The sequence below is a fragment of the Lichenostomus cassidix genome, unplaced genomic scaffold (genome assembly GCF_008360975.1).
Source record: "Lichenostomus cassidix isolate B80296 unplaced genomic scaffold, HeHo_3.0 HiC_scaffold_40, whole genome shotgun sequence".
NCBI classification, from domain to species: domain Eukaryota; kingdom Metazoa; phylum Chordata; class Aves; order Passeriformes; family Meliphagidae; genus Lichenostomus; species Lichenostomus cassidix.
Window position 1 is genome coordinate 199,163 of NW_028147459.1, and position 26,846 is coordinate 226,008.

The following is a 26,846-nucleotide window of genomic DNA, read 5'->3' on the forward strand; positions in this document are numbered from 1 at the left end:
TTTCTCGCCCCTTTTTGGGGCTTTTCGGGGGCGGCAGAGGGACCCTCGGGGCTGCGGTAAGAGCAGGGGAAGGGGAGAAATCCCGGGGAGGACACGGGGAACGCCCAAAAATCCCCCAAAATTGTCGCATCGCCCCCAAAATTGCTGAGGAAACCGGGGAGGGTCGGGAGGAGCTTCAGGCAATTTTCCGGCTTTGGGGACTCCCGGGATCTCCTAGGTCACCCCCAGGACCTCCCGGCCGCTGCCGAAGCGGCTCCGATGAGGTTTTGCACATTTTTTGCCTCACAAATAAACAAAATCCGTGTTTTTAAAAAGAATCGAGATCTTTATTTGCATCGTAGCAACATCCGCGATCGAAGAGCTGCAAAAAAGAGACCCGCGCGGCTCCTCGCCCCGCTCCTCACCTCCCTCACGGATTTATTTGGTAAAACTGCCCAAATCCCCTCCCCGATTCATTTAAACAACATTATTATCCTTTATTTCCCTCATAAAAAGTTTAAACTCACCCGGAAAGCGGCGAAATCACGGAGTTTAACCCAAAAAAGTGCGCGCGGGAGGCGCCGCCATCTCGCGGCACCTGCGAGGGGAGAGGAGAGAGAATCAGCGCCGCCCGAGCCTGGCAGCCGCTCGGGAGGCGGAGAAGCGTTATTTCAGCAGAAAAGGGTGGGCGGTAGTGCGGGACAGCTGCGGCAATTCTCGCTAATTTGAATTTTAGTCTGTTTTTAACCAAGCAAAAGACCCCGTTGGGGGTGCACCGTTCCCGGAGGCACTGCAATACCGGGACGATGCGCGGAGCGGAGGGAGCAAGCTCCGGATCCAACTCCCGAGCCCAAAAATCCGTTTAATATAAAGTCCTCTCATCGAGGACGTATCAGATATTAAACTGATAAGAACAGATACTACACTTGATCTTAGCCAAAAGGCCGAGAAGCGATAGCGATACACTGTAACTCTCCCGCTCGGACCCCGCTCGCCTCACACAGAACTCACGGCGACCATTTCTCCGCTCTCCAGCTCTTTCGCAGCTCTTCCCGCGCCCTTTCCCGCTCGCCTGCAGCCCTTTCCGCCCGCGCTGCTGGGGCGCTGAGCCTTAAATCCCCCAGAAATTCGTGACCGCGCCTCAATTTCGCGTGGGGCCGTTGGCTGAGCGAGTTCTGAAAATTGCATAGCCCCGCCCATTTCTCCCAGGATGCAACTCGGGCGTGAGGTAATGCCGATTTACATAGCCCCGCCCATTTCTCCCAGGATGCACTTCGGGCGTGAGGTAATGCCGATTTGCATAACCCCGCCCAGTTCTCCCAAGAGGCACCTCGGGCATGAGGTAATGCTAATTTGCATAACCCCGCCTTTTTCTCCCAGGATGCCGTTCGAGCTTATGCTAATCAAAATTAGCATAACCCCGCCTTTTCCCCATGAGGCCACTCGCGCCTCGCTGTCTCTATTTTGCATAACCACGCCCCCCCCCGCAAACCCCGCCCATAGCCTCCTCATTTGCATTTCCCTCACGAGGCGCGGCTCGGGCCCGGCCCGCTCTGCCGCGCGGGTTCGGGACAGCGGGGGTCGGGGGATCCGTCGCCCCTTTCTGGGGCTTTTCGGGGGCGGCAGAGGGACCCTCGGGGCTGCGGTAAGAGCAGGGGAGGGGGGAAATCCCGGGGAGGACACGGGGAACGCCCGAAAATCCCCCGAAATTGCTGAGGAAACCGGGGAGGTTCCTGAGGAACTTTAGGGGAATTTTCCGGCTTTGGGGACTCCGGGAGCTCCTAGGTCACCCCATCGTATCCCTACCCTCTACCGCCGTGGCTCCAATGGGGTTTTGCCCCTTTTTTCCCTTGAAAAATAAACAAAATCCGTGTTTTTAATAAAAAGAGATTTTTATTTGCATTGATGAAACATCCACGATCAAAGAGCTGTAAAAAAAATTGGGTATGTGTTAAAATGGGGCCCAAAATTACTTCTCGACCGAAGGGTCTCTACCCTGGGCATCCCAAAAACTCTACAAGGTGATCCCATAGAACCCCAAATTGCCCCTAAACCCCCCCGGGGTCCCCCTAGAGCCTCAGGAGGAACCACTCAGTCACAGGGCTCAGTCTGGGGCGGTATCGCCTCATCCTCGGCAGGGGGGACCCCAAAATGCTCTAAAATCCCCCCAGATCCCCTCCCAACCCACAAACTCACCTGAGTCACCAAACACCCTCAGCACCTGTGGGACACAGAGGGAGGAGAGGTGTCAGGGTGTCCCCTCAGCCCCCAGACCCCCCTGTGCTCCCCACCCCAATTTTTCAGGTGTTCAGGTGTTTTCAGGGGGGTCAAAGTGAGCTAGTGACATCATCACCAAAACTGGGGTAGCTCCCAACACACGACATCATCAGTGATGACATCATTTACACACCTGAGCCAGACAGGTCACAAGCATGAAGTCACCTGGAAGAGAAGGACACACAGAGGGGGAGTCAGGGGGATTTTGGGGAATTTGGGGTCCCCAAAGGAGGTTGAAGGGCCTCCCCGGGTCAGATCTTGGGTCCTCAACAGCAGCTTCAGCCGAACGAGATTCGTGAGGTCATCACCCCTGGGGAGGCCCAAAATACCCCAGGACCCCCAAACCCACCCCAAAATACCCCCAGGACTCCCAGTACCAACCCGAAATATTTAACCCTTTTTTTTAGGACCCCTTAAACCCAACCCAAAATACCTGAACCTTCCTTTAGAACCCTCGAATGTTTTCAAGCCACCCCAAATAGGCCCCAGACCACCTCTCTGAATTCCCCCCACCAACCCCAAAATATTCCAGTTTTACCCACAGGACCCCTTGGGGATCCACGCCAGGCTGGGACTGAAAACCCACCCATGGGACCCCGAAAATAATTCCCAAAAGCCCCCAAGGCAAACATTAACCCCAAGAACCCTAGAAGAGGGGGAACTCACCTTGAATTATCCCAAAGAAATGGGCAGAAGGCACGTGGGGCCTACAAATTCTTGAGTGGGGTCATGACCCCCAAAATTCACCCCCGGGGGGAACACCCCTCTGAGGACCCCCAGGAGGGCAGAGCTGGCTTGGATCCTGTAAGATAAATAATGAAAGGGTTAGCTGGCTAGACACCCCAAACTCACCCAAAAAACCCTAGAAAAGCCCCTTAAGGCCCCCTCAGACCGTCCCATCTGGGACTGCTCGTCCTCTTCTCCCCCCGGGGGCTCCAGGGGGTTCTACCTTTGCAGGTCCTGGGCCCCTCGGGGGGGTCAGACGTGTGGGGTTTTCCTCACGGGAGGCCTGGGATGCCCCAAACCCACCCGGGACCCCCAAAAACCCACCCGGGACCCCAGAACTCACCAGGCTCATCGGGGATCCCCCGCTCCGGTGGCTGTGGATGAAATTGTGGGTCAGGGTGGGTCAGGACCCCCGCGGGGGGTGCAGCCCCCTCCCCAAATCCGATCAGGGCTTTGGTAACTCGGAGCTGCCATCGGACGTGTCCTCCAGCTTAGGGTGTCATCGCTTCGGATTGGGAGAATGGGGCGATTTTGGGGGAGTTTCTGGGGGGCTCTGACCTGCACGTGGGGGGGATGTTGGTCACTGCGTGGTCACTTCACGGCGGTGGTTTGCGGGTGACCCTCAGTCACCCCAGAGAGTAGCCTCTGTGTTCCCCACTGCAAAAATTGGTATTAATTGCGATTAGATCATTAATAATTCTGATTATTTCTTTAATTATGTCCCCCCCAGCTGCTCTCAGCAGTCACGTGGCATCAGGAACACTCAGCCATATGCTTGTCATTGTCATTCCTCACCGAACAGCATTAAAAAAAGGGGACAGGACCCCGAATTTTTCACCCACGTGGGAGTCCCGGGAGGAGTTTTAGACTAAAATCCCGTGCCGGCTGCAAAAATGGACAAAAAGAAGGGGCTCACCTGGGAAGGGGCCATGGAGAACCTTTGCGAGATGGTTCCACGGCTTGAAAAAGAAGGAAAAAAAACGTTGAAATGGGGATTCAAGGACAAAATAACTCCCTTTTTGGAGCAGAATTTACCCCGCGAGAGTGCAAGCCCCCAAAACAGGAGCCTGTCGTGTCCCACGAGGGGTCTAAACCTACACACGTGGATTTACACGCTTTTAAAGGGGTTTAACTCCCCTTTCCATGAGGGTTTTACACACCCCCGTCGGTTTAATCATCTTTACAAGGGTCTTAAAATGTCCCCGCAGGGATTCTAAAACCCCTCTCGTGTCAGTGCCACTCAGAGCATTTTAAGTGCTTCTCCACTGACCCATCAGCAAGAGAGAGTTCAGGATGATCATCCCCGCAGCACTGCTGCCCCTTCCGCTTTAAAACATAGCTGTTTAAACCTGAACAGGCTGGTTAAAGACTCACCTCATGCAGAAGCGGCATTTCCCGGGCAGGAAGGCTGCAGGGAGAATAAGAAAAGGCGTTAGAGACACAAAGAATGAAATAGGGCAGCCAACCCGCAGGTCGGGGCAGGACGAGCCCTCAGAGAAATCCGAGATCTTCACCGCGCAATCAGCACAGGTCTGTGAGAGACTCATCCCCGAGCAGCCCCCTCACCGAGCCCCTCAGGGAGCCACAGAACGGCTGCACCACGAGGGGAACAACGCCGAGAGGGCTCTAAGCCGCTCCCTGTCAGCCCGGGAAGGGGAACGCGGCTGACGAGGTCACCGTGCCCTCTCAGAGCTCCCTCAGAGCGCCCTAAAGCCGCAGCCCTGAACAATTCTTACCTACTGCTCCCCACCGCTGCCGGGACAAAATGGCCGCAGCACCGCCGCACGAGCCCTTAAATAGCGCGCGGGGCATGCCGGGAAGAGGGCGGGGCGTGCGCTGAGGGACAGCAAACGGGCGGGAAAAAAGGCGCGGAACCTGCGGGAACCGCCCTGGCGGCTGAGGGGAATCGGGAGGGGCTGGCCGGCTTTTGGGGGTGACTTGGTTCCCCCCACTTTCTTTCGGCAATTTCCGGCATCGCTCGGAACTCTTTCCGAGCGATCATTTAACGCCGCCGACCGCGCTTCGGGTCTCGTCTAACCCAATCATCCTCCTCCCCCAATCGGGTGTTTCCGTAACCGCTCGGCTCCTTCCGACCCCCCTTAGTGCCCCGCCCAATGGGCGGTCCCGTGCCCTTTCGGCTGTTAGCCCCGCCCATCGTCTAAGCTCTCCGCCCCGCCCCTCGCTGCACTCGGGTATTTCCGGCAGAGCTCGGCTCTCTCCGCCAACCCCACCGAGAACCATAGCCCCTTCTCATTAGTAGATTCCAAATTAAGAATTAAGCTCCTCCTTCTAATTACTCACCCGCCCAGCCGGTTACTCAGGCACTCACATTAACGCCTTCTAGGCCATTTCCACCCCCAAACCCCTTTAAACACCTCAAAATCCCCTTAAATTATAGAACAAGACTGACAGGGCCTCGGAAAAAAGTGATGAAAAAAGCTACAAAAGCCTCAAAATGCTGAGAATTGGACCCAAATTCCTTTATTAGGGTTTAGGAGTTGGCATTGGGGCCCTTCTTCTTGCCGAAGGTGGGCACGACGTTGACGAAGCGCCGGTTGTACTGCATGCGCCGCTTGGCCCTCCCTGTCTTCTTCTTCTTCTTCTCCTGCTTGGCCACCTGAGAAAAAAAGGGAGGGGTCGAGGGGGGTCCCCAAGACCCGTGGGGATGTCCCCAAGACCCGTGGGGATCCCCCAAACCCATGGGGAGCCCTCTCAGCACTCACCTTGGGGGTCTGGCCCCTCACTTTGCCAGCACGAGCGAGAGAGCCATGGACTTTACCTGGGAAAGGGGAAGGAAATTGGGGTGTTGGGGGGGATTGTTTTGCTAATTAACACCCCAGTAATTAGCAGCCCCCATGGAATTACCCCCCAGCAGGCGGGTGGAGAGGTCCAGGGTGGCAAATTCGGGGAGGGGGCTCTGTCCCAGCACGGTGTCATCGTCCAGGGGGGTCCCAGCAAAGAGCAGCACTTGGTCCTCAGAGGGAACTCCAGAAAGCTCTGCCACCTTCTCCTGGGGAGGTCAAAGGAGGGGGGGGGTCAGCACCCCAAAATCTGGAGGGATTTGGTGAGGGAGACACCCCGAATTTGGGGGCTTACCTTAATCTGGGCGAGGGTCTCAGAGCCGGAGACCTCGAGGGTGAGGAGGGTCTGGCCGCGGATGAAGAGCTGCATGGTGGCGGCTGGGGGGAATTCGGGGGGTTCAGGGGAGCCCCAAACCCAAAAAGAAGGGGGGAAGCCTCTGGAAGGAGACGAGGGACCTCCAGGAAAGGGGGGTGGGAGGTGATGGGTGATCTGGGGAGTTTAGGGGTGGTTTGAGGGTTATTTGTGGGGGGTGAAAAGTGGTTTTGGGAGGTTGGAGCGTGTTTTGGAAGAGCTGTGGGTGGTTTTGGGAGGCTTGGAGGCTTGTGGGTGTTTTGGGGGCGTTTTCGGCCACCTCTCCCGCCCACACGGACTTTGTCCCCTGGCTTGGGGCCGTAGGGACAAATAACTGTGACCAGAGGAGGACACAGGGAGGGGACACCGGGGGGACACCGCTGGAGCACGCTGGGGTGCTCTCCTTCCCCACAGCTGCCCCCCGAGACCCCCAATAACCCCCCAAGGCCTTGAACGGTCCCCGCATCACCCCACCAAGGCCTGAGACGCCCCAAGATCCCCCAGTTATCCTCCAGACCCACCCCCAGCTGCTCCTAGAGCCCCCGCAGGCCCTCAAAGCTGCTTCTGCAGCCCCCAAACCCCATAATAAACCTCCTAACCCTCTTCCGAGGCCTCCAGACCTCCCTTCACCCGAACCTCCTCAGAGCCTCCATCCCCAGCCCCTCCTAAACCACCCCCAGAGCCCCCAACAGCCCCCCAGACCACATCTCCAGAGCGCCCCCCAATCTCAGACCTCCTCCAAACCCTCACCAAAACCTCCGTTGTCCCCCCAGACCGCTGGCATCACCCCCAAAATCCCCCGAGGCCTGCAGAGCGCCCCGCTCACCTCAAACCCCCCCAGAGCCTCCCCAAACGCTCCCCAACCTCTCCCTCGCCCTTTCCGCGACACCCCAGTAGCGCCCAGGCCCCTCAAATCCCCCCAGATTTTCCCCACCAGATCTCCCCTTTCGGCCTCACCTCAGCGGCTGCCTCACGGCTCCGAGCGCGGCGCGGAGAGAGCGCGCTGACGTCACGCGTACGTACGTGCGTGCTGCGCGCCGACGTCACCGCGCGAGGCGGGCGGGAAGGAGGGGAAGGAGGAGGAGCCAAGATGGCGGCGATGGCGGCGCTGGGCCGCAGGCTGCGGGCGCTGGGCTGGGGGGTCAGGGGCGTGCAGGTAGCGCAGGGGAGCTTTGAGGGTGTGAGGGGCCTTGGAGGGTGCAGGTGCTGGGGTGGGTGTGCGGGGAGTTGGGAGGGGAGGATCGGGGCGTGAGGGGCGAAGAGATTTGAGGGTTTAGGGGGTGAGGGAATTGGCAGGGAGGCGTTTGGGGAGGGGGAATTTGGGGAGAATCTGGAGAGAAGGGATTTTGCGGGGCAAGGGAGGGAGAGAGGGACTGGGGGCACCTCTGAGATGAGGTAATCGGGGAGAGGAAATGGGGAATGTCTCAGGGTCTCTGCTCAGCCTGGGTTCCCCACAGAGCCCGCCGGGCCCTCCCCGCTTTGAGGAGTCGACGGCCGAGTTCAGCTTCGTGGAGCGCCTGCTGCCGCCCAGCCGCATCCCCGACCCTCCCCAGCACCCCAAATACCCCACACCGTCCGGCTGGAGCCCCCCGAAAGGTCAGAGACCCCGAAATGTCAGGGGGTGATTGTGAGGAAAACTTTGGTAGGGAGAGGGATTATTTACCCCAAACCCGGTAATTAACGGCTACCGTTAAAAGAGGGATTAAGGAGCAGTTTAACGACTTGGGGGGGAGTGTTTAGTTACCTTAGGGGGCTTTAGTTACCCTGGGGGGGATTAATTACCCCGGGGAGGCCCAAAATATTTCCTTCAGGGGGAATTATTCGCTCCAAACCAAGTAGTTAAGAGCATCTCTTTACCCCAAAAGGAGTTCAGTTCACCCGGGGTGGGTTTAATTCCCTCGGGGGGGTGCTAATTACTCCCGGAGGGTGTTAATTACCCGTCAACCGTGGTTTTTCCCCCAGGGCCGCCCCCGGAGCTGCCCTACTTCGTGCGGCGCTCGCGGCTGCACAACCTGCCGGTGTACACAGGGCAGCGGCAGGGCAGGCGCCTCACCGCCCTGCGCCACATCCACGGCGACATCTGGGTGAGTGGGGCGCTCGGGGGGCCCTGGGGGTCCCGCCGACCCCCCTGACCCCCCCGTCCCCTCCCCAGGCGCTGCAGAAGGACCTGAAGGCGTTCCTGGGGTCGCTGGGGATCCCCGAGCCGCAGGCACAGGTGAACGAGGTGACAGGGACACTGCGGCTCCGCGGGCACTGGGGGCCTGAGGTGCGGCGGTGGCTGCTCGAGAAGGGCTTTTAGGGACCCCAAACCTGCCAGGGGGACCCCGAAACCTGCCAGGGGACCCTCAGGTCTGCAAGCAATCTGCCGTGGATGCACCTGGAGTGTCCCGAAATCAACCCTGGACTTGGCAAAATCTCTCAGGGACACCTCAAAGTCCACAGGGTAAGCTTGGAATCCTCACGGGCACCCCAAAATCCACCTGGAGCACCCTGAAAGCTGTCGAAGGCACCTCAAAATCTGTGGGGGAAGCTTGGAATTTACCTGGGGCACCCTGAAATCTGCTGAGGTTCACCAGGGTCTGCTGTGGATGCATCAAAATCCATTTGGGGTGTCCCAAAATTCACTGGGAATGCATCAAAATCTGTTTGGGGCACCTCAAAGACCAGGAAATCTGCTGTGACATTTTGAAAACCACCTGGAACCTGCTATGGACCCCCCAAAATCCATCGTGGGGTATCCCAAAATGGAATAAATCCCCCAGAAATGGAACAAACCTGACTCCAAAACAGAAAAAATCTCAATAAACACCTCCAATAACTCCTCACAGCCTCTTTATTTACAAACCACCCCCCCCAAATTTTGGGGGAGGGGTCCCAAAAACTGTACAGGGGGGGAATTGTGCCTGGGGGGGTCAGGGGGCTCAGGACCCCCTCAGCTCTGCCCGTAGTAGTGGCTGTAGCTCCAGGGGCTCTGGTAGCCGTAGGTGCTGTAGCCGTGCTGGGGGGACAGAAAGGGGGGGGAAATGAGCCTGGGGACCCCCTGGAGACCCCAAAACCCCCCCAAAAACACTGACCTGGTACCAGTAGTTGTAGGAGGGGTTGGGGTCTCCCCCTGAGAAGTTGAGAGGCCCCGGGAGCCCCGAGGGGTCATCGGGACGAAGCCGTTTGTCGTCGGGTTCTTCTGAGCTGCAGAGATTTGGGGGGAAATTGAGAAATACTGAGGGAAAATAAAAGTGGAAATTGGGAGAAACTGGGGAGAATTGGGATAAAATTGGGGTGATAAAGGGGTGGAATTGGGGGGAAAAAAGTGGGAGGAATTGGAATAAATTGGGATCAAAGCAGCGGGAATTGAGATAGAAGTGGAGGGAATTGGGATAAAAATGGGAGGAATTGGGGGAATAAAAGTGGGGGGAATTGGGATCAAAGCAGAGGGAACTGGGATCAAAGCAAGAATTGGGATCAAATGAGGCAGAACTGGGATGAAAGCAGAGGGAACTGGGATGCAGTCAGGGCTCCAGGGGCTGAGTTTGGGGTGTCTCACCCGTTCTCGGGCGCCCGTTTCCGGGCCGCGTGTGCCTTCAGGATCTTCTGGTGCTCGTCGTAGGCCTTGAGCAGGCTGGGGAGGGGGCAGCGCTCAGGGGCTGCAGCCCCCAGCCCCTCAGGGGTCCCCCCGGGGTGCTTTCCCCCCGAACCTGTGGATGCTGGAGCCAAAATCCTCCAGGAACTCCACGCGGCGCTGCGAGAAGATGAGCTTGGCCTCGTCGGGGAGCGGAGAGCGCAGAGCTCGCTCGAAGCAGCTCATGGTGTTGCTCTCGTTCTGCCCAACGTCGGCGCCGAACTCCATCTCCAGCAGGTTGGCGTGGAGCCGCGCGTTGTCCTGGGCCAGGCCGGGAGAAATCGCAGTTGGGGGCGGTTTGGGGGGAGCTGGGGGGGTTTGGGACACCTAGAGGGGAGTTGGGAGGTCCTGGAGAGGATCTGGGGGGCCCTGGGGGTGGTTTGGGCAGGGCTGGAGGGGGTTTGAGGGGTTCTGGGGAGGGTTGGGGGATCCTGGAGGGGGTTTGGGGGGTCCTGAGGGAAGTTGTGGTGTCCTAGGGGGTGGGTTGGGGGTTTCCCAGGGGAATTTGAGGGCCCTAAATGGGCTCTGATGGTCCCAAGTGGGGCCTGTGGGTTCCCATGGAGCCTGGGAGTCCCCAGAAGGATCTGTGGCCACCCCAAAATGGGGTCTGGGCCTCCACAGCCCCCACCCCAACACCCCCCAACCCCTCCTAGCATCCTGAGGGTGACAAATTCCCACTTTTGCCCCCAATTCCCACCCCAAATTCCCACTTCCCCCAGCCCTCAAACCCCCCCCAAATCCCCCATGCCCCTCTCCCCTCACCGGGTCCTTCTCCAGCGCCTCCACCAGCACCTTCCTGGCCCTGCTGAGGTTTTTCTGCACCTTGCACACCTGCCTGGCCAGCTTGACGGCGTAGAAGGAGCCCAAAGGTAGCCCTTCGTTGGCCCTCATGGCCTCGAGCAGCAGCGCCTCAGCCTCGGCCACGCAGCCGTGCCGGCGCTCCAGGCTGACCCTGCGCAGCCTCACCATGGCCAGCCCGGGGACAGCCGCCTCGAAACAGCGCAGGATGCGCCGGGCTTCCTCCACATTCCCTGAAAACGGGGAGAAACGGGGTTATTGGGGTGCCTGGGGTGCTTATGGGGTCCTAAACAGGGATTACTGGGGTCATCAGCCCCGGCACTGCAGCCTCAATACAGTGCAGGATGCGCTGGGCCTCCTCAACATTCCCTGAAAATGGGGAAAAATGCGGTTATTGGGGTCCCTGAGGGGGTTTCAGGGTTCCCAGGGACATTCTGGGGTTCCACAGGGGAGTTTGGGGCTCCCCATGTTGGTTTTGGGGTCCCTGCGTCACTTTGGGGTGGAATTTGAGCCCAATCCTCAACTCAGGAATGTTCCACAATCAACTCCCCCAATCCTGGCCCCAAACCAGCCCCCCAGAGGCCATTCCCGGATTTTTGGGGGCCAAACCCGGATTTTAGGGCCATTCCCACATTTTTTGGGGCCATTCCCGGGTTTCAGAGCCCCATACCCTGTTTCTCCTCGAAGGCTGCCCACAGCAGGTGGATGTTGGGTTTTCTGGGAAGGTGGAAGCCACAAGCTCTCTGGAAAACACTGCGAGCACCCGGAACTGTGCGGGACTCCAGGTACCGAGTGTACTGCACGGAAAATGGGAATAACGGGGGGAAACAGGGGGAAAATGGGAATAACAGGGGGGAAATGGGAAGGAGGCAGAGGCAAAATGGGGGAAGAAAATGTGGGGGAAAGGAAACAGAAGAGTGAGGAAAATGGGAAGGAAAAATAAGGGGAAAATGAGGGGAAAAAGGAGGGGAAGGCAAGAAAAGGGAGCAAGAGGAAGAATTTTATTTACTGAATGAAATGGGGATTTTTGGGGGGAAATAGGAATTATTTTGCGCAAATGGAGATTACTTTTTGGAAAACCAGGAATTTTTTTGATAAAAGGATTTTGAGAGGTGGAAACCAGGGAATTCTGGGGTGAAATGGGCATAATTTTTGGAAAAGCGGAGGGAGAAACGGGAATTTGGGGGTGAAAATGGGGATTTTTGGGTTAAAACAGGGATTTTGAGGTGAAAATCCAGGGGATTTTTGGGGGGAAAAAGGGGGATTTGAGGGGAAAAGGCCCCACCTTGACCCAGAACTCCTCGTAGAGGGCGCAGGCGATGAGGCAGCGCTCGAAGAGGACGATGCTGCGCTCGTGGGATCCTGCAGCCACCTCGAAGTCCAGGTACTCCCGCCAGTTCCGCAGCTGAGCTCGCTCCAGGGGCTTCACGTGGAAATAGGGGCGCTTGATCTGCAGGATTCCGGGAATTCCATCGGGATTTGGGGGAATTCCATCGGGATTTTATGGGGGATCCGGGGGAGATTTTATGGGGGATTCTGAGGGGTTTCAGAGGGCAAGTTCTGCTCCAGAGGCTTCATGTGGAAATAGGGCTGCTTGATCTGCGAGGATTCCCGGGAATTCCACTGGGATTTGGGGGAAATTTCCAGGGGGATTTTGGGGGGATTCTGGAGAGATTTCCAGAGGATTCCAGGAGGATTCCTTCCCCTTCCACTCACCCCATCCTCGAAATTCCAGCGCTTGCTGACTTCAGCCTCGTTCTGGGCGTAGATTTGTTGCCTCATGGAGATCACGAGCTCCCGGATCTTCTCCTGGTCCAGATCCTCCTGGCAATGGGGGATCCAGGAGGAAATTCAGAAATAAAAAAATTGTTAATTAATTTGTGTATTAAAAAAAGTAAATAAGGATAAATAACAATTAGTAAGATTAATAATATATAATGGATTGATGCTAAAAGAAATTAATAAATGTAAATATGTAAAATAAATATATGGAAATGCATGGAAATATATGGAAATAAAATTCCTACATAAATTAATCAGTGCCAATAAATTAATGGGTTAGCACTGAATAAACTAAAATAAATTAAAAAATACATGCCACAATTAAATACGATAAATAAAAAATGCTAAATAAAGAAACTGCTGACGCTCCAGCAATAAATGGGTGCCACTAAACGATTAAATTAGGGCTAATAAATCAACAAACCAATGCCAGTACATTGATAAATTCACGATAATATATCAGCAAATCAATGCCAACAAACGAATGAATTAATGATAATAAATGCACAAATTAATGCCAATAAATGAATTAATTAGGGTTGATAGATCAACAATTGGGCACCAATAAATGAATTAATAAACAACAGTTTTTAATTTAGAAGTGTTTCTGACCCCCCAAAGCATTGGGAGCAGCAGAATTCCCGTTTTTTTGGGTTTTTCAGGAACACCCCAGCAGTACCTGAGCCTCAGAGGTTCCCTTCCCGGCCGGCGCTGGGGGTTCCTCTCCCGGGGGAGCCTCGGGAATCCCGGGAATCACAGAGCTCTCGGCAGGAGCCTTGGGGGCTGCAGGGTCAGAGCTGAGCTTGGAGCGCAGCCAGAGCAGCTCCTCGGGGGCCAGGATGGCGCGGGGAGAGTTCTGCAGGACGTGCTCCTTGAACCTGGGATTGGGGTTTGGGACAGGGGTTGGGGGTTTATGGGAAATCCCAGGAATCCCCAGTGTTTCCCATGGGATTTCCCAATGTTCTCCCCGTTTTCCCCACCTCTCCCAGTGGTGGCTGTAGAGCTGGGTGGGCATGGACAGCACTCTGTCGTAGATGTTGGTCACAGCTCGGAGATCTCCTCGCTGCTGCTCCCATTCCACATACAATTCCCAGAGTTTATCCGAGCGGAAATCCATCCCAGCCGCGGCCACGGCCGCCTCGAAGGCTCTGTGGGACACAGAGGGGTCAGGGGGAGTCCAAAATATCCCAAAAACAGGGGAAAAGGTGGATTTCCCCCCCAAACTGGGAAAAGCAGGATTTTCCCCAGAAGGGCTGAGCTCACCCGCGGATTCTCTGCACAGAGTCAGGCAGTGTTGGGTCCAACGTGGACTGCAGGTAGGAGATGTAGTGAATCCACAAATCCATGCTCAGCGGGATCGACTGCAGCCCTCGCTCGAACACCTGGGGATGGAAACACCTGGGAGTCATCTGGGGGGTCCTGGACACACCTGGGGGTCACCTGGTCACACCTGGGGGCTTCCAGGAATTCCTCATTCTGGAGGAAATGGCCCCAAAACGGAGCTGGAGGACTTTCCAGAGGGGAAAAGGGAAAAAGGTGCATCTTTTTATCCCCAAAAGCCAGGGGAAAAGGTGGATTTACCCTCACAGAGCCAGGAAAAAAGGGAAAATTCAGGATTTTTGCCCTGCTCACCTCCTCGGCCCGGCAGGGGCTGCCCAGGCGCCTCTCCATGTCTGCATATTTCTTCCAGTAGCCATAGCAGTAGGGGTAGTGCAGGAAAAAGGCATCGAAGGCACGGCGAGCAGCACCCAGCAGGTTCTGGGATCAATCAGAGAGTGATTGGGATTGGATTGGGATTGGGGAGAGACAAAGTCAGCGTTTGGGGAGGGGGATTGGGATTGGGGCAGCAGGGGTGCTGTTAATGGGTCTGGGGGTCATTAATAAAGGTATTAATGGGTCTGGGGGGTCATTATTGGCTCCAGGAAAGCTGTTAATGGGTCTGGGGTTGATAACCAGGATATTAAAAGGTCTGGGGTCGTTCATGAGGGTGTTACAGGGGATGGGTTTTGGTTTGGGGCTGTTAATCAGGACATCAATGGCTCTGGGGTCGTTCATGAGGTGGGTAATCGGGCCTGGGGGTGGGTTTGGGGTACCGGGGGGTGAGTTTTGGCTCGGGTGGCACCTCCTGCTCTACATAGGCCAGCAGCTCCGTCCAGGCGCCGAAGTCATGCGGGTTTGCCTGGGCAGCAGCCCAGAGCCGCTCGAACTCGGGCGGGAAGGGCGGCGGGGGCTCCTCGGGGGGCTCCTCGGGGGGCTCCTGGGGGTCCCGCGGCGATCCCTGCGGCTCCGGGGGAGCTCCGTTCAGGCTCGGCGGGCTCGGCGGAGCGGCGGCGGGCTGCGGCTCGAGGGGCGCGGGAGGAGGAGGCTCTGCCGGGGGGGCTGAGGGGGAAACGGGGAAAGTCTGAGGGGGTTAGAGCTTTGCCCTGAACCTCCATCGCCCCCTGGCTCTGCAGCCCCAAATCATCCCCAGAAACCCTGAAGTGGCACCTGCCCACCTCAGCCCCACAAATCCCCTCAGACCCCCAAAATCCCCTCAGACCCCCCAAATCCCCTCAGACCCCCCAAATCCCCTCAGACCCCAAAAATCCCCTCAGACCCCCAAAATCCCCTCAGACCCCCAAAATCCCCTCAGACCCCCCAAATCCCCTCAGACCCCAAAAATCTCCGCAGATCTCTCTCCCCTCAGTCCCTTCCTCACCCCAAATCCCCTCAGACCCCCCCATTACCTCGGAACCCCCAAATCTCCCCCAAATCCCCTCAGACCCCTCCAAGCCCCCTCAGATCTCGCCTCCTTCGCGGCCCCTCAGCCTCCTCCTCACCCCCGACCCCCTCAGCCCCCCCACTGCCTCACCCCCCGCCCGTTCCCGGGGTCTCACCGCCGTCTCCGTCCCCGTCCATCGCCCCCCCGGTCCCGCCGGGGCTGCCCGTTCCTTCCTCGGGCGCCTCCGCCGCCATCGCGCCGCGCGGGCCCCGGATGTGGCGGGACGGAGCGGCCGGCGGGAGCGTACCGCCGCCTGGCGGGTGGGAGGACGCGCGGCGCGGACGCCATAGCGAGGTAACGGCGGCCGGAGCACCATAGAGAGGGGCCTGGCGGCCAGAGCGGCTTCCGCTTCCGCCGCCAGAACCATAAAGACGGGAAAGAGGCCAGAGAGGCCGAGCGGGTAACACACCAGTATAAACCAGCACCGAGCAGTACCGCGGCTCCTGACAACCATCGAGACTTCGGCGGGTCGGACACCAGTACAAACCAGTATAGGACATTCCTGAACAACCGCAAATACTCTGGCCGGGACAAAACCAGTATAAACCAGTACAAGGGGGGGCGTCTCGATCAGCTATAGGGACTTTGAGGGGGAAAAAGCCATAGAGACGCAGGCGGGGCCAGGCGCCCCCTGGCGGGCGGGAGGAGCCGAGCTTTACTGCAACCTTTATTGCCGTATTTACATCGGAGCTGTTAAAAATTTATACATTATTTACAAATTAAATAATTCCGCCACCGGTTTGGGGTGAAAAGGAGCGATTTTGGGGCCCAACGACTCCGGGCCGGCCGCCGGAATGGTCCCTCCCCTCCCCCTCCCCGTGGCTTCACCACAAAACGAGGAAATTTTGAGGAATCCACCCAAAAAAAAAAAAAAAAACAAAAAATCAAACAGACCCGGCCACGAAAAACGATGATTTTGGCTCAAAGTGGGTATAAAACCAACACAAAAGGATTAAAAATCAACTCCTTGAAGTGGTGCCACTTCGTTATTGCCAAATTCCTCATTAATCCACTCAAGCTGGGGCCAAAACTGCAAAAAAAATTCAAGGAAGGAAGAAAAAAAATCCACCTCAAACCCGAAAATCCCATTTTTGGCTCCTTTTTGCCCCAAAACTCTGCCACCGTTGGCTCCTCCCCCCCCGCCGCCGTTTTGGTGCAAAAGCCGCGATTTTCCGTCGATTCCGACCGCGGGTTTGTGGTTTTTCCCTGAGAATTTGGGGTTCCAAGAGGCACTGGGGGCGCGGCCGCCCCGGAATCACGGCAGAACGGCCAAAGTCGGGTGGGTTTGGGGTGTGATTTGAGCCAAAACTGCCAGAAAATGAGCAAAACTGAGCAAAAAATTGCAATCCCGGCTGTGCCAAACCAGTAGAAACCAGTTTGGGAACGGGGGGGGTGGATTTGGGGGTGTCCCCAGGCTATGAAAGGGTTAATACTGCTAATGAGTTCATTTGGTAATGAGGGGTGAAGGAGAGGAGCCAAAATTCCCATGGGGGGACCCAAAATTCCAGAGGGAGCCCCAAAGTCCCATGGAGAAGCCCCAAAATCCCGAAATTCCCACGGGAAGAGTCCCCAGAATTCCAGGGGAATTTCCCAAAATCCCTGGGCTGGGCAGGGTCAGAGGTCAAACCCCCCCGGGGTGAATTTGGGGAGGGGGAGGACACCCCAAAACTCACAGTGGACAACAGTGACCAAATCCTGGCTCAGTGGAGAGGGAGAATTGGAGGGAAAATGGGGAAAAATAGGGAGAAAATGGGAAAAAATGGGGAAAAATGGGGGGGAAAGCAAAAGGGAGAAATGGGAAGAAGTTGGGGAAATGTGGGAAAATTGGGGAAATGATCAGGAAAATGTGGGGAAATGGGGAGGAAATGGGAAAAAAGGAAGAGAATGAGTGAGGAACTTGGGAAATTGGAAAAAATGTGGGAAAGGAGAAAAAAATCAGGAGAAAACAAAGGGAAAACGGGGGGAAAACAGGGCTGGGGTCATTCCAGGGTCACCAAGGGGTGCAGCCGGGACTCGGATTCGCTTCCAGACAGGAATTTTGGTGGAGAATCGGGAGAAAAGGCGGCCTGGGGGTCCCGGGTCAGTGGGCAGAGGTGCCCAGTTTCTGCAGGCGGCGCCGGCGCAGCTCGGCCGTGTCGAACTCCGGGGACTCGGAGCCTTCCGGGGATTCCTGGGATTCCCGGGATTCAGAGCCTCCCTCGGCCCCAGCAGCAGCATCCTCCTCATCCTCAGCGCCCACCGGGGATGGATCTGGGGGGGAAACCAGGTCAGAACCAGTGCTGCAGCAGCTCAAACCACTTTAACCCAGTCTGGCACCAGTTTAACCCAGTCTGGCTCCTCACACACCAGCGGTGGCTCCCGAGGCTCCCGAGGCTCCTGAGGCTCCTGGGGTCTCCTCTGGGGGGGAATCCCGGGTGGGGGACTGGCGGGGGGCAGCAGCTCGGGGGGTCCTGGGGGGAAAATGCAAGAATTATCCCAGATTTGGGCAACTTTGGGAAGGAGGGGGATGGAATTGTCAGTATCGAACTCTCCCAGTCCCTCCCAGTCCCTCCCAGTTACCCCAGTGCCGCCAGCACGCCCAGGTACTGGTTGATCTGCAGCATGGCTGCGTCCAGCAGGGTGTGGATGTTGTGCAGGCACTGCAGCCGAGCCTCCAGGTGCTGCCGCTCGTGACCTTCCATGGCCCTGAGCTCCTCCTCCGTCAGCCCCGCAAAGCCCGCGGGAGGCACCGGCATCGGGGGGAATCCTGAGGGAGTTAGGGAATTAGGGAATTAGGGGGGAATCCTGCAGGAATGGGGTAAGGATTTAGGGGTGAATCCTGCAGGAATGGGGTGAGGATTTAGGGGGCAATCCTGCAGGAATGGGGTGAGGATTTAGGGGGCAATCCTGCAGGAATGGGGTGAGGATTTAGGGGGCAATCCTGCAGGAATGGGGTGAGGATTTAGGGGGCAATCCTGCAGGAATGGGGTGAGGATTTAGGGGGCAATCCTGCAGGAATGGGGTGAGGATTTAGGGGGCAATCCTGCAGGAATGGGGTGAGGATTTAGGGGGCAATCCTGCAGGAATGGGGTGAGGATTTAGGGGGCAATCCTGCAGGAATGGGGTGAGGATCCAGAGGGGTTCCATGCCAGATTCCCCCCAGATCCCTGCTCCCAGCCCTACCGAAGAGCGGCGGCCACGGCATCCCCACCCAGGGCGGCGGCAGCGGCAGCCCCGGCACTGCCCCGGCTGCTCCCGGCTCTGCGGCGGCGCTGGCGTCACCGGGACGGGCTGAGGGGACAGGGGGGTCAGGGCTGGGAACGGGGATGCCTTTTGGGGATTTGGGGCATTTGTGGATTTGGGAGGACTCACCGGGAGCAGCGCCGGCCGGAGCAGAGCCGTCGGTGCCGGATGGGGCTTGGACGCCGGGAACGGGCGGGAAAGGCCCGACGGGCGGCCAGAACGGGAACATTCCCGGCGGGAACGGAGGGAGCATTCCCTGGGGAACTGCGGGGAGAGGGGAGGTGTGAGAGCTGGGAACAGCCAAATTTCCATCGGCAACAGCTGAATTTCCATCAGGAACACCAGAACATCCGTTGGGAACACCCAAATTTCCCCACCCTGGTCACTCAGTTGGGGGTCTGTGGCCCTATCCTTGTGTCCCCCCCATGTTGGTCACTCACAGTTGGGGGGCTGCTGTCCCAATCCCTGCATCCCCCAGCCCTGGTAACTCACAACTGGGGTCCCTGTGTCCCCCCACGCTGGTCACTCACAGTTGGGGGGCTGCTGTCCCGGGGGGGTCTGTCCCGCTGCCCCCGCAGGCTCCGCAGGCTCTGGTGCAGGCTGTGTTGGCAGCGACGCTCTCAGCACGTCCATGCGGCACGTGGGACACGTCTGCTGCCGCTGGAACCACGAGCGCAGGCAGCTGGGGGGGGACAGGCTGGTGACAACCCTGAAACGGCCACAGCGTCCCCAGAATTCCCAGGATTCCCGGTATTGCCATCACCTGGTGTGGAAGATGTGGTTGCAGGGCAGCCGCTTGGCTCCTGTCACCATCTCCTCGCGGCAGATGATGCACACGTTGTCCATGGCCTGCAGCTCCTCGGGGGTGGCGTCAGGGTACCTGGGACCAGCAGGGAATGCTGGGAAAACCCTGTTTTTCCCAAAAATCCCCTGGTTTGGGCAGGTTTGAGGGGAAAAGGGACTGTGGGTGGTGGCAGAGGAACTCACAGAGTGTTCATGTTGCGGATGGCTCGGCGGGACATGATGGCATCAGTCACTGCCTTCTTGAACTGCCTGCAGGGCACAGGGATGGGTTGGGATTGGGATTAGGATTGGGATTGATCAGGATTGGGATCAGGATCAGGACTGGATCAGGACTCACCTCATGGCCAGGTACATGGGGCGGATGGCGAACAGTGGGAAGGTGTGCACCTTGATCATGATGGTCATGAAGGCCATGTAGAGCAGGACCTTGATCAGGCCTGGGGACAGCAGGACATCAGGGGTTATCGGGGACAGGAGGACATCAGGGGTTATCGGGGACAGCCTTGGGGTGGTTCAGGTGGGATGTGACCCCTGAGGTCACCTGGACCACTTGGGGAAACCCAAAGGTCAGCTGAGGTGACCACTTGACCCTCACTAGGACTGGCTGGCTGACCAACCAAGACCAGCTGAGTCCCACCAACACTTCACCCCCTCATTAACCCATGACTAATTGATTTTCCCCCTCAGGAGCCCCCAGACCCTCATACCTGTGAAGAGCTCTGTGTAGAGCATGAACACAGCCTTGTTGTCCCAGGGGTTCTCGTTCTGCAGGTCCACCGAGTGCAGCACGTACTTGATGAAGATGGTCAGCACCATGGTCATCAGGATGGCGTACTGGGGAGGGAAAAGGGACATTTGGCCACAGGAATGGCCTGGCCAGGGCCTGGCGAGCCCAGGGGACACCCAGCCCACCTCGAAGCCGAAGACCAGCTGGACGGAGGCGCCGCGGGTCAGGATGCTGTGGTAGGCGTGGCTGACGAAGAGGAAGTCCAGGATTCCCAGCAGGAACATCAGGGCTGCAGGGAAGGTTGGGTTTGGGTGGTTTTGGGGTGGTTTGGGTGGTTTAGAGCTGGGTTTGGGTGGTTTTGGGGTGGGTTTGGGTGGTTTGGGTGGTTTAGAGTTGGGTTTGGGGGTGGTTTTGGGGTGGGTTTGGGTGGTTTGGGTGGTTTAGAGTTGGGTTTGGGGGTGGTTTTGGGGTGGTTTCCCATTCCCAAAATGGCCCCAAAGACCTTCTGGGGTCCAAAATTTCCCCCCAAAACGGCAACAAAGTTCTCCTGAGGTAAAAAATGGGGATAACAAGGGAAAGCCACATAGCAGCGCTAATGAAGATCTTAATTAGTGAGTCCCTCTGCTTCCAGCCACACCTTCACCCTCCTATCCCCCCAAAAACCCAAAATTCCTTCCAAAATTGGTTCATACATCCCTCAATCCCTTTTCTCCCCGTCCCCTGCCCTGTTTCACCGTGGATCTGCACTGTGGAGCTCATTAACCCCCCCAATACCCCCCCTGTTAACGAGCCAGAGCTGATAAGGGTTATCAGGCCCCACCACGCTCGGCTGCCCCACATTCTTCCCCAAAAAATATGCAAATGAGGCACCCAAATTATCTGCCCTGAGCAGCAGAACTCACAGACGATTCGGAAGTGGAAGAGCCATGAGATGTTGGGGCTCCTCTCCATCTGTGCAGGGAGAGAAATGTTGAGTTTTCCCACAAAAAATGGAGGTTTGGGTTGGTTTTGGGTTGGTTTTGGGCTAGTTTTGAGTTATTTTTGGGTTGGTTTCAGGTTGATTTCAGGTCAGTTTTGGGCTGACTTTGGGTCATTTCTGGGTCATTTTCCCACTCCCAACACTCACAAAATCCACACGATCCTCGGCCAGCCAATGGAAGCACTTGAGGAAGAGGAGGAGGGTGAAGAGGGCGACGAAGCGCGGGCTGAAGTCGTCCCTGAAGACGGTGAAGGCCAGGCAGGTCTCGGTCACTGCGTACCACGAGCGCTCCAGGAGGTGCTGAGGGACACATTTAGGGGGAGCCCCCCAGGCTGGACCCCAGCGTGGAGCCCGAGGGGTGCTGGGGTGTGGAATCCCCCCCAGAACGGAGCCAAAAGGCTCTGGGGGTTCAAAATTCACCCCAAAAGGCTCTTGGGGTTGAAAATCCCCTCCGAAAGTGGCGCCAAGTCTCTCAGAGATCAAATATCCTCCCCCAAAATGGTGCTGAGAGCTTATTGGGGGTCAAAATCTGCCCCCCAAAGGGCACCAAAGTTCCCCTGGGGTTTTTAATTCCACCCTAAAACAGCACCAAAGACCTCCTGGGCCCCAAATGCCCCCCAGGCCAGCCCCAATCCCGAACTCTCGCTGCTCACCTCCATCTCAGCTGCTCGCAGCTGCCCGAAGAACACCTTCCCCATGAACTTCCCCAGCAGGAACACCAGGACAAAGGCCTGGATGTACAGAACCTGCGGGGGAGATGGGCAAGGAGCCCCAAAAGGCGTTTTGGGCACAGACAGGGAGGATTTGGTGCCCAAAATTGGCATCCCAGGGGGTGGACCCAGCCCTGATTTGGGGTCCTGGTGCTGTCCCAGCCTCTCCCCAGGGAACCACCACGATTTTTGGGGAGCACTCAACCCCCAGTGCAACCATCTGTGCCCCCGAAAGCAGAAGTGAGAACACCCCACCCCCTCCCACGGCTAATTACGGCTAATGAAGGAATTAACGAAGCACTCACGGCCATGCTGGGGCTGGATTTGGTGAGGTACACCACGGTGGGGTAGAACTGGTGCTTCAGGTAGTAGGCGTGAGCCACCACGGCCGTGGTGAGCGCCAGGCTCCCGGCCATCACCAGCGCCGTGCACAGCATGGCCTCGGCCTGGGACACACCACAAACGGGAATTTAACCCAAAAAACAACCCTAATGTGCCCCCAAATTAGGGATCAGGCTCCCGGCCATCACACTGCATGGCCTTGGTCTGCAATCCACCAAAAGCAGGGATTTAGCCTCGAAAACCATCCCCATTTCACTCCAAAATCAGGGATCCAACAGCTACCGGATTTCAGAGGGGTTTGGGGCTTTACAATAACCCTCGAAAAGATGCTTTTTTAGCTCATTAATGGTTCCCGCGAGCGATAAAAATGAGATTTTCCAAATGGAGCTTTTTAGTCCCCGGTGGCGGCGCTGGCTCCTGTCCCACATTTTGGTGGCACCAGGTGCTGTGTCCCCAGGTGGCACCTCCTTGTCACCAGCTCCCCCCAGGAGCTCCTCCTGGTCCCTCCACGTCCCTCTGTCCCCTCCATGTCCCACATACCCAGACCCTGCAGGTCCCCCCATGTCCCCAGATCCTCTAGGTCCCCTCTGTCCCCTCCATGTCCCCAAACCCTCCGGCTATCCCCACCTCCCCCTGTCCCCTCACGTCCCTGTATTTCTCCCACCCCCCATATCCGCGTCCTCCCTCCTGTCCCCTCCTCCACCAGGAACCCAAACTGTCACCGCTCCCTCGAGCTCCCCCGGGCCCCCCGTTCCCTCCAGCCCTTCCCCACGCCCCCCCGTGCCCTCCCCGCCCCCCCAGACCCCGGTGTCACCCCCGGTTCCCCGCGGGACTCACCGGGCCCGACCCGCCTCAGCCCCCAGCCCGGGCCGCTCCCACACCGGAACCGCCTCAGCGCGCGACACCTCACTTCCGCTCGGACCGCACCACCCGCCGCCCGAGGGGAGACCTGGGGGGGTTCACTCCCTGCCTGCTCCCCCCCTTCGCTCCCCCAAACGGCTTCTGCCCATAAACACACTGAGGGTTGCCTTTCGCCTCCCGTGGCGCAAGGTGTGTGGGAGGCCGCGACCCCCCAAAGCCGCTGGGCTCCCCCCCTGCACACCGCACTTGGTGCGGCCCGAGCGCCCCGCGGCCGGCGCTGGGTGGGCGGGGCTGCCGAGGGTCCCGTGGCTCGCGCTGATTGGCCAGGCTGCGCCAATCAGGAAAATCCCCCGCGCGACGCCGCGCGGCCGGCCGCTGTTGCTAAGGTGTGGCGGCGCGCGCGAGGGGGAGCGACTCGCTCAGCTCCGCGCAGAGGCCCAATGCGAGCCGCATTTGCCGCTTTGCCCCTTTTCCTCGTCCCGCGCCTCTCACTCGGTGCTTGGTGACCGCAGCCCCTTACCCGATCTCTTCTACCCTCACAAACCCCCAAACTGCTCCCCCGGCGCCGCGCCCGCCCACCCTTCACGCTTCTCCCCTCACGGCGCCCAGCCAATCAGCGACTCCTCCTCCGGCTGGCACTGAGCTCCGCCTCCCCGCCTTTGACTGCGAGCAGCTGGGGAGGGCGTGGCTTTCTCAACAGCTGCCTTCTGATTGGCCGGCCGTGCGGCCTCGCGACTATAGAATGCGGTGGCTCCGCCCCCTCCTCGCGCTGCTCTCAGGCGAAGGAAAAAGGCGGGAAAGCGCTGGAGCTCCTGAGGGGCCTTTTCTCGCCTTTCCCTTTTTCGGCACTAGAAAGTAATTTCAGCACGTTAAAACTTACTAAGCTATAGGGAGAAAATTTAAGAACGAGTTCAACCTGAGGTGACTTGGCTTTTAGAGGTTAAGCACTTGTTTTGGGAGTATTTAGGGCATTTTAGGCATTAACGGGTTGGGGTTTGGGGGGATTTTGGGATCACTTGGAGCTTTTTTTTGGGTTAAGTGTTTGTTCTGGTTCTGGAGCTGTTCTCCCTCTCTCCCTCAGACCTCCCCCACGATGCTGCCGTCGCCCCCATCCCTTGCTGAGGGTGAGAAGCTCCCCCAGAGCAACCCCCAACCCTCAGGGGCCTGCAGGGACCCCCATCGCCTCCACCTCCACCGCCAGGAATGCGACGCCTTCTTCAGCCTGCTGGGTAAGGAACGGCCCCAAATCCCTCTGAACTGGGCAAAACCCACCCCCTCACATTCCAGAAACCCCAAACTGGGCGGCTTTTCCCCCCAGAAATAATTCTATTGTTTTTCTCCTCCCCAAGAAGACACTGTGGTGCAGGCATTCCTCTCCACTGATGTCTGCTGCAGGGTCTCTGACAAGGTCAGTCCTGGCAAACACACCTTTTCATTATGTTTTCTTTAAGAAATACTACCTTGTTGCCTAAACTTAGTTGATTATTTGCCTGAATTTTGTTGTTTTTTTGGCCTAAACCATCTGTTTCTCACCCCATTTTGCAGTACCTGCTGGCCATGGCGCTGACGTACTTCAGGCGTGCTCGGCTGCCCATGAGTGAATACACCCCCCTCAACCTCTTTGCTGCCCTGTGAGTGCCTTAATTAGGGATGTAATTAAGGCCCCGCCTTAATTAGGGATGTAACTCTTCAGTCAAGTGGGAATTCTAATAATGCCCTCAGTAATGAAGTGGGGAGCCCTAATGAAGCCCCTACTAACAAAGCATGGCCTTAATTTACACCAAAGGCGGTTGAACCCCAAACCCTCAGAGTACTTCTCTACTTCCCACCCCCAGATTGCCCTAAATCCCAGGAATTCTCCCCATTTTCTCCCCCTGCAGCTACCTGGCCAATGACATGGAGGAGGATGAGGAGGAGCCCAAGCTGCTGCTGTTCCCAGGGGCTCTGGGGCACTGCTGGCACCGAGAGCAGCTCCTGCCGCGGCTGCTGCGGCGCCGGGACAGGCTGTGGGCTCGCATGAGCTACAGGGCAGTCGTGAGCCGCCACTGCTGCGAGGAGGTGAGAGCCAAAATCCCTCATTTCAAACCCAAAAACACCCCCAGACAGCCTGGGATAACCCTGAGAGCCCAAACTGGGCTGGGGGCAAAGAAACCATAAACATTGGGGATTTTACTGGCAGTTTGGATCCAATTTCCTTTTTATTTGTGTGGAAATTGGCCCTTTTCTGGTTTGCTCCAAATTTGGCCTTTTTTTGCTTTTGGCCTGAAATTGGCCCTTTTGTTTTTTAAACCCCAAAAACTGAAAAGGAGGGAAAAGTCGCCCAAAAATGCAGCAGGAAGGGGTTGAGACCAACCCGCTAAAAATGCTGGGGTGGAAGTTAAGCCCCTTTAAAGCCCTCTGGGGTGTGTTTGCCCCAAACTCGGGTGTTTCAGCCCAAATTCCCCGCAGGTGATGGCGGCAGAGCCCCTGCACTGGGCCTGGGGTCGGGAGCGCGCCTCTCCCCACCGCGGCGCCGTGCGCGCCCCCTCGTGCCCGCGCTGCGCGCGACACCTGCCCCGCCGCGAGGAGGAGGAGGAGGAGGAAGGGGCTGGAGCTGCCCTGCGCCCCCCCCGCCGCCCGAAATGGGGTAAAACCAGCCGGAATCGGCGCCGCCCGGAGCCTGAGCTGGGGGGAAACCCGCTGGAGCTGGGGCCTCCTCACACCCTCTGATTTGGGGTGAAAACCCCTGGAACTGGGGCTCCACCCACCTGCTGATTTGGGGTGAAAACCCCTGGAATTGGGGCTCCACACACCCTCTGATTTGGGGGAAAACCTGGTGGAATTATCCCCCCAGAGCTGCTGATTTGGGGTAAAACCTGCTGGAACTGGGGCCGTGCCTCACCCTCAATGCACTTTCTTTAGTTTTTACACAAGCAGTTTTGGGGTTTTTTTAAAACCAACCCCCATTTTTGCTCACAAGTGTCTCTTTCCTGCCGTCCCAACTGGTGGTTTTGGGTGATATCTTCTCACTTTTTTTCCATTTCCTTCTTATTTGTAACTTGCTTTGTTAAAAACTGCCCAGAATCCCTCATTTTCTCCCTGAGGCCCCTCCTATGTCTCCAATTTTTGTGCAAAAAATGTAGAAAACGGGCAACATGTATTAAAAAAATCACTTTTTTTGGTCTTTTGCTGTGTGAAGAATGCATAGAAATGCGGGGATCTGCTTTGGGGGGCTGAATTGAGGGGCTGCACCCCCTTTGCCCCCACCCTGGAGATGTTTTCTCCCCCCAGGCCACGGCAGGGACTCAGCCCCAGGCTCAGGTAGGGACAGCAGCCACCACGGGAGTGGGACAGATGTGTCACATCTGTCTCAGGTGTGTCACACGGGTCCCACATGGGTCCTGCCTGCACACACAACCCACAGATGTCCATTGCCCCCAATGTCCCACCTGTGTCCAGCCCCCGAATGTCCCCCATGTCCATCCCACACATGTCCAGCCCCCTGCAATGTCCATCCCCAAGTCCCACCCGTGTCCAGCCCCACCCATCCCCTCCCCCCTTCAATGCGGTGAAAATCCCGCATTGACAGCAAACTCAAATCCCCCCGGAACAGCCCCAAAACCACCCCAAAGCGCTCGGTGTCCCCCTGTCCCCTCCCCGCGGGGGGGGAAGGGAGGCAGCGGCGCAGGGAGGAGTCTGGGGGGGGCGGGGGCTGCCTCGCCTTCCTGTTCGAGGAAGTTTGGGGTGAGAAATTCGCTTTTGCCGTGTTTTCCCCAAAAGCAGCGAGTCCGGGAGCGCCGCCCCTGCCGGGAGAGGTACGGCTGGGGCCCCCGGGAGGTGACAGCTGGGGACAGCCGGGGACAGGCGGTGACACAGCGGGAGCGATCCCAACCCTCTCCGGGGGGCTCCCGCCACTTACACAACTCCCAAACAGGGTGAAAACCCGCGAAAATGGGCAAAAACTCTGCCGGGGGCTGTTTCCTTTCCCTTCTCGGAGCTGGGCAAGGGCTGGGAGCTGGGGGGGCTCCCCCACCGCACCCCCCGAGCCTCCTTTTAGCCAAAAAAGGGTATTTTGGGGACTGGCGCTGCCCCGGGGAGGGGGAAATGGGGGTTGTTATTGGCTTTGCTCA

General features: G+C 57.7%; 6 protein-coding genes and 4 non-coding genes across 24 annotated transcripts; 2 read left to right on the forward strand and 8 right to left on the reverse strand.

Annotated features, from left to right (window-relative positions):
* Positions 1-744: 744 nt before the first annotated feature.
* LOC146422338 (U2 spliceosomal RNA) lies at positions 745-935 on the reverse strand. The gene has a single exon (XR_014848199.1). It is a non-coding gene; the product is annotated as a U2 spliceosomal RNA (small nuclear RNA).
* Positions 936-1,852: 917 nt separating this feature from the next.
* Positions 1,853-5,026, reverse strand: LOC146422339 (uncharacterized). Of its 8 annotated transcripts, none has more exons than XM_085046590.1 (7): positions 4,719-4,989; positions 4,357-4,390; positions 3,899-3,941; positions 3,326-3,540; positions 2,923-3,058; positions 2,176-2,200; positions 1,853-1,907 (listed from the first exon to the last, which is right to left on the reverse strand). In XM_085046590.1, the coding sequence occupies exons 1-4, from the start codon at positions 4,792-4,794 to the stop codon at positions 3,376-3,378; spliced, it is 318 nt and encodes a 105-aa protein (XP_084902716.1). In that variant the 5' UTR covers positions 4,795-4,989; the 3' UTR covers positions 1,853-1,907; positions 2,176-2,200; positions 2,923-3,058; positions 3,326-3,375. The 8 variants fall into 8 exon arrangements, 4 of the variants coding, with proteins under 4 accessions (XP_084902716.1, XP_084902718.1, XP_084902715.1 ...); XR_014848138.1 differs by lacking the exons at positions 1,853-1,907; positions 2,176-2,200 and adding exons at positions 2,207-2,421; positions 3,541-3,639 and having other exon boundaries at positions 3,326-3,356; positions 4,719-4,816; XM_085046592.1 differs by having other exon boundaries at positions 1,853-2,200; positions 3,326-3,356; positions 4,719-5,026.
* Positions 2,051-2,118, reverse strand: LOC146422340 (small nucleolar RNA SNORD31). Its single transcript, XR_014848193.1, has one exon. It is a non-coding gene; the product is annotated as a small nucleolar RNA SNORD31 (small nucleolar RNA).
* On the reverse strand, positions 3,138-3,263 carry LOC146422341 (small nucleolar RNA SNORD22). The gene has a single exon (XR_014848194.1). It is a non-coding gene; the product is annotated as a small nucleolar RNA SNORD22 (small nucleolar RNA).
* LOC146422342 (small nucleolar RNA SNORD26) lies at positions 4,218-4,291 on the reverse strand. Its single transcript, XR_014848195.1, has one exon. It is a non-coding gene; the product is annotated as a small nucleolar RNA SNORD26 (small nucleolar RNA).
* Positions 5,027-5,438: 412 nt separating the features above from the next.
* FAU (FAU ubiquitin like and ribosomal protein S30 fusion) lies at positions 5,439-7,232 on the reverse strand. Its single transcript, XM_085046584.1, has 5 exons — positions 7,093-7,232; positions 6,079-6,161; positions 5,848-5,992; positions 5,706-5,761; positions 5,439-5,599 (listed from the first exon to the last, which is right to left on the reverse strand). Exons 2-5 carry the CDS (start codon positions 6,151-6,153, stop codon positions 5,474-5,476), a joined length of 402 nt encoding a protein of 133 aa, XP_084902710.1. The 5' UTR covers positions 6,154-6,161; positions 7,093-7,232; the 3' UTR covers positions 5,439-5,473.
* Positions 7,183-8,956, forward strand: MRPL49 (mitochondrial ribosomal protein L49). Its single transcript, XM_085046578.1, has 4 exons — positions 7,183-7,291; positions 7,593-7,731; positions 8,098-8,219; positions 8,288-8,956. The coding sequence occupies exons 1-4, from the start codon at positions 7,226-7,228 to the stop codon at positions 8,432-8,434; spliced, it is 474 nt and encodes a 157-aa protein (XP_084902704.1). The 5' UTR covers positions 7,183-7,225; the 3' UTR covers positions 8,435-8,956.
* On the reverse strand, positions 8,951-15,648 carry LOC146422345 (pre-mRNA-processing factor 39-like). Of its 4 annotated transcripts, none has more exons than XM_085046370.1 (14): positions 15,183-15,648; positions 14,454-14,710; positions 13,964-14,089; positions 13,595-13,713; positions 13,312-13,479; positions 13,011-13,209; positions 12,266-12,373; positions 11,835-11,999; positions 11,220-11,346; positions 10,514-10,782; positions 9,828-10,012; positions 9,677-9,751; positions 9,210-9,321; positions 8,951-9,133 (listed from the first exon to the last, which is right to left on the reverse strand). In XM_085046370.1, exons 1-14 carry the CDS (start codon positions 15,544-15,546, stop codon positions 9,068-9,070), a joined length of 2,340 nt encoding a protein of 779 aa, XP_084902496.1. In that variant the 5' UTR covers positions 15,547-15,648; the 3' UTR covers positions 8,951-9,067. The 4 variants fall into 4 exon arrangements, with proteins under 4 accessions (XP_084902496.1, XP_084902498.1, XP_084902497.1 ...); XM_085046372.1 differs by having other exon boundaries at positions 15,208-15,316; XM_085046371.1 differs by lacking the exon at positions 9,677-9,751.
* A 98-nt stretch (positions 15,649-15,746) lies between these two features.
* On the reverse strand, positions 15,747-23,434 carry SYVN1 (synoviolin 1). 4 transcript variants are annotated; one of them, XM_085046419.1, is made up of 16 exons: positions 22,714-22,993; positions 21,840-21,980; positions 21,478-21,570; positions 20,972-21,124; positions 20,748-20,796; positions 20,031-20,134; positions 19,826-19,952; positions 19,456-19,555; positions 19,302-19,367; positions 19,078-19,194; positions 18,845-18,996; positions 18,444-18,578; positions 18,255-18,362; positions 17,652-17,838; positions 17,439-17,542; positions 15,747-17,342 (listed from the first exon to the last, which is right to left on the reverse strand). In XM_085046419.1, the coding sequence occupies exons 2-16, from the start codon at positions 21,969-21,971 to the stop codon at positions 17,173-17,175; spliced, it is 1,797 nt and encodes a 598-aa protein (XP_084902545.1). In that variant the 5' UTR covers positions 21,972-21,980; positions 22,714-22,993; the 3' UTR covers positions 15,747-17,172. The 4 variants fall into 4 exon arrangements, with proteins under 4 accessions (XP_084902545.1, XP_084902543.1, XP_084902544.1 ...); XM_085046417.1 differs by lacking the exon at positions 22,714-22,993 and adding an exon at positions 23,296-23,434 and having other exon boundaries at positions 18,255-18,578; positions 21,840-21,979; XM_085046418.1 differs by lacking the exon at positions 22,714-22,993 and adding an exon at positions 23,258-23,279 and having other exon boundaries at positions 18,255-18,578.
* Positions 23,435-23,456: 22 nt separating this feature from the next.
* On the forward strand, positions 23,457-25,599 carry SPDYC (speedy/RINGO cell cycle regulator family member C). Of its 2 annotated transcripts, none has more exons than XM_085046549.1 (6): positions 23,457-23,592; positions 23,819-23,966; positions 24,087-24,145; positions 24,283-24,368; positions 24,618-24,795; positions 25,170-25,599. In XM_085046549.1, exons 2-6 carry the CDS (start codon positions 23,831-23,833, stop codon positions 25,365-25,367), a joined length of 657 nt encoding a protein of 218 aa, XP_084902675.1. In that variant the 5' UTR covers positions 23,457-23,592; positions 23,819-23,830; the 3' UTR covers positions 25,368-25,599. The 2 variants fall into 2 exon arrangements, with proteins under 2 accessions (XP_084902675.1, XP_084902674.1); XM_085046548.1 differs by having other exon boundaries at positions 23,458-23,592; positions 25,186-25,599.
* Positions 25,600-26,846: the final 1,247 nt, after the last annotated feature.

Excerpts from the sequence above, each read along its gene's own strand:
- SYVN1 (XM_085046417.1), bottom strand. The coding sequence starts at position 21,971 with ATGCTGTGCACGGCGCTGGTGATGGCCGGGAGCCTGGCGCTCACCACG. Across the intron at positions 20,797-20,971 it reads CCGAGGATCGTGTGGATTTT|ATGGAGAGGAGCCCCAACAT; the intron begins GTGAGTGTTGGG and ends CTCCCTGCACAG. Across the intron at positions 18,997-19,077 it reads AACCACATCTTCCACACCAG|CTGCCTGCGCTCGTGGTTCC; the intron begins GTGATGGCAATA and ends GTCCCCCCCCAG.
- LOC146422339 (XM_085046590.1), bottom strand. The coding sequence starts at position 4,794 with ATGCCCCGCGCGCTATTTAAGGGCTCGTGCGGCGGTGCTGCGGCCATT. Across the intron at positions 4,391-4,718 it reads GCAGCGGTGGGGAGCAGTAG|CCTTCCTGCCCGGGAAATGC; the intron begins GTAAGAATTGTT and ends TTCTCCCTGCAG. Across the intron at positions 3,541-3,898 it reads TCTCCATGGCCCCTTCCCAG|GTCAGAGCCCCCCAGAAACT; the intron begins GTGAGCCCCTTC and ends CCCCACGTGCAG.
- FAU (XM_085046584.1), bottom strand. The coding sequence starts at position 6,153 with ATGCAGCTCTTCATCCGCGGCCAGACCCTCCTCACCCTCGAGGTCTCC. Across the intron at positions 5,993-6,078 it reads AGACCCTCGCCCAGATTAAG|GAGAAGGTGGCAGAGCTTTC; the intron begins GTAAGCCCCCAA and ends TGACCTCCCCAG. Across the intron at positions 5,762-5,847 it reads CTCCACCCGCCTGCTGGGGG|GTAAAGTCCATGGCTCTCTC; the intron begins GTAATTCCATGG and ends CCCCTTTCCCAG.
- LOC146422345 (XM_085046370.1), bottom strand. The coding sequence starts at position 15,546 with ATGGTTGTCAGGAGCCGCGGTACTGCTCGGTGCTGGTTTATACTGGTG. Across the intron at positions 13,210-13,311 it reads TACAGCCACCACTGGGAGAG|GTTCAAGGAGCACGTCCTGC; the intron begins GTGGGGAAAACG and ends CCCCAATCCCAG. Across the intron at positions 9,322-9,676 it reads AAACGGGCGCCCGAGAACGG|CTCAGAAGAACCCGACGACA; the intron begins GTGAGACACCCC and ends AAATCTCTGCAG.
- SPDYC (XM_085046548.1), top strand. The coding sequence starts at position 23,831 with ATGCTGCCGTCGCCCCCATCCCTTGCTGAGGGTGAGAAGCTCCCCCAG. Across the intron at positions 24,146-24,282 it reads GCTGCAGGGTCTCTGACAAG|TACCTGCTGGCCATGGCGCT; the intron begins GTCAGTCCTGGC and ends CCCATTTTGCAG. Across the intron at positions 24,369-24,617 it reads CTCAACCTCTTTGCTGCCCT|CTACCTGGCCAATGACATGG; the intron begins GTGAGTGCCTTA and ends CTCCCCCTGCAG.
- MRPL49 (XM_085046578.1), top strand. The coding sequence starts at position 7,226 with ATGGCGGCGATGGCGGCGCTGGGCCGCAGGCTGCGGGCGCTGGGCTGG. Across the intron at positions 7,292-7,592 it reads GGGGGGTCAGGGGCGTGCAG|AGCCCGCCGGGCCCTCCCCG; the intron begins GTAGCGCAGGGG and ends GGTTCCCCACAG. Across the intron at positions 8,220-8,287 it reads ACATCCACGGCGACATCTGG|GCGCTGCAGAAGGACCTGAA; the intron begins GTGAGTGGGGCG and ends TCCCCTCCCCAG.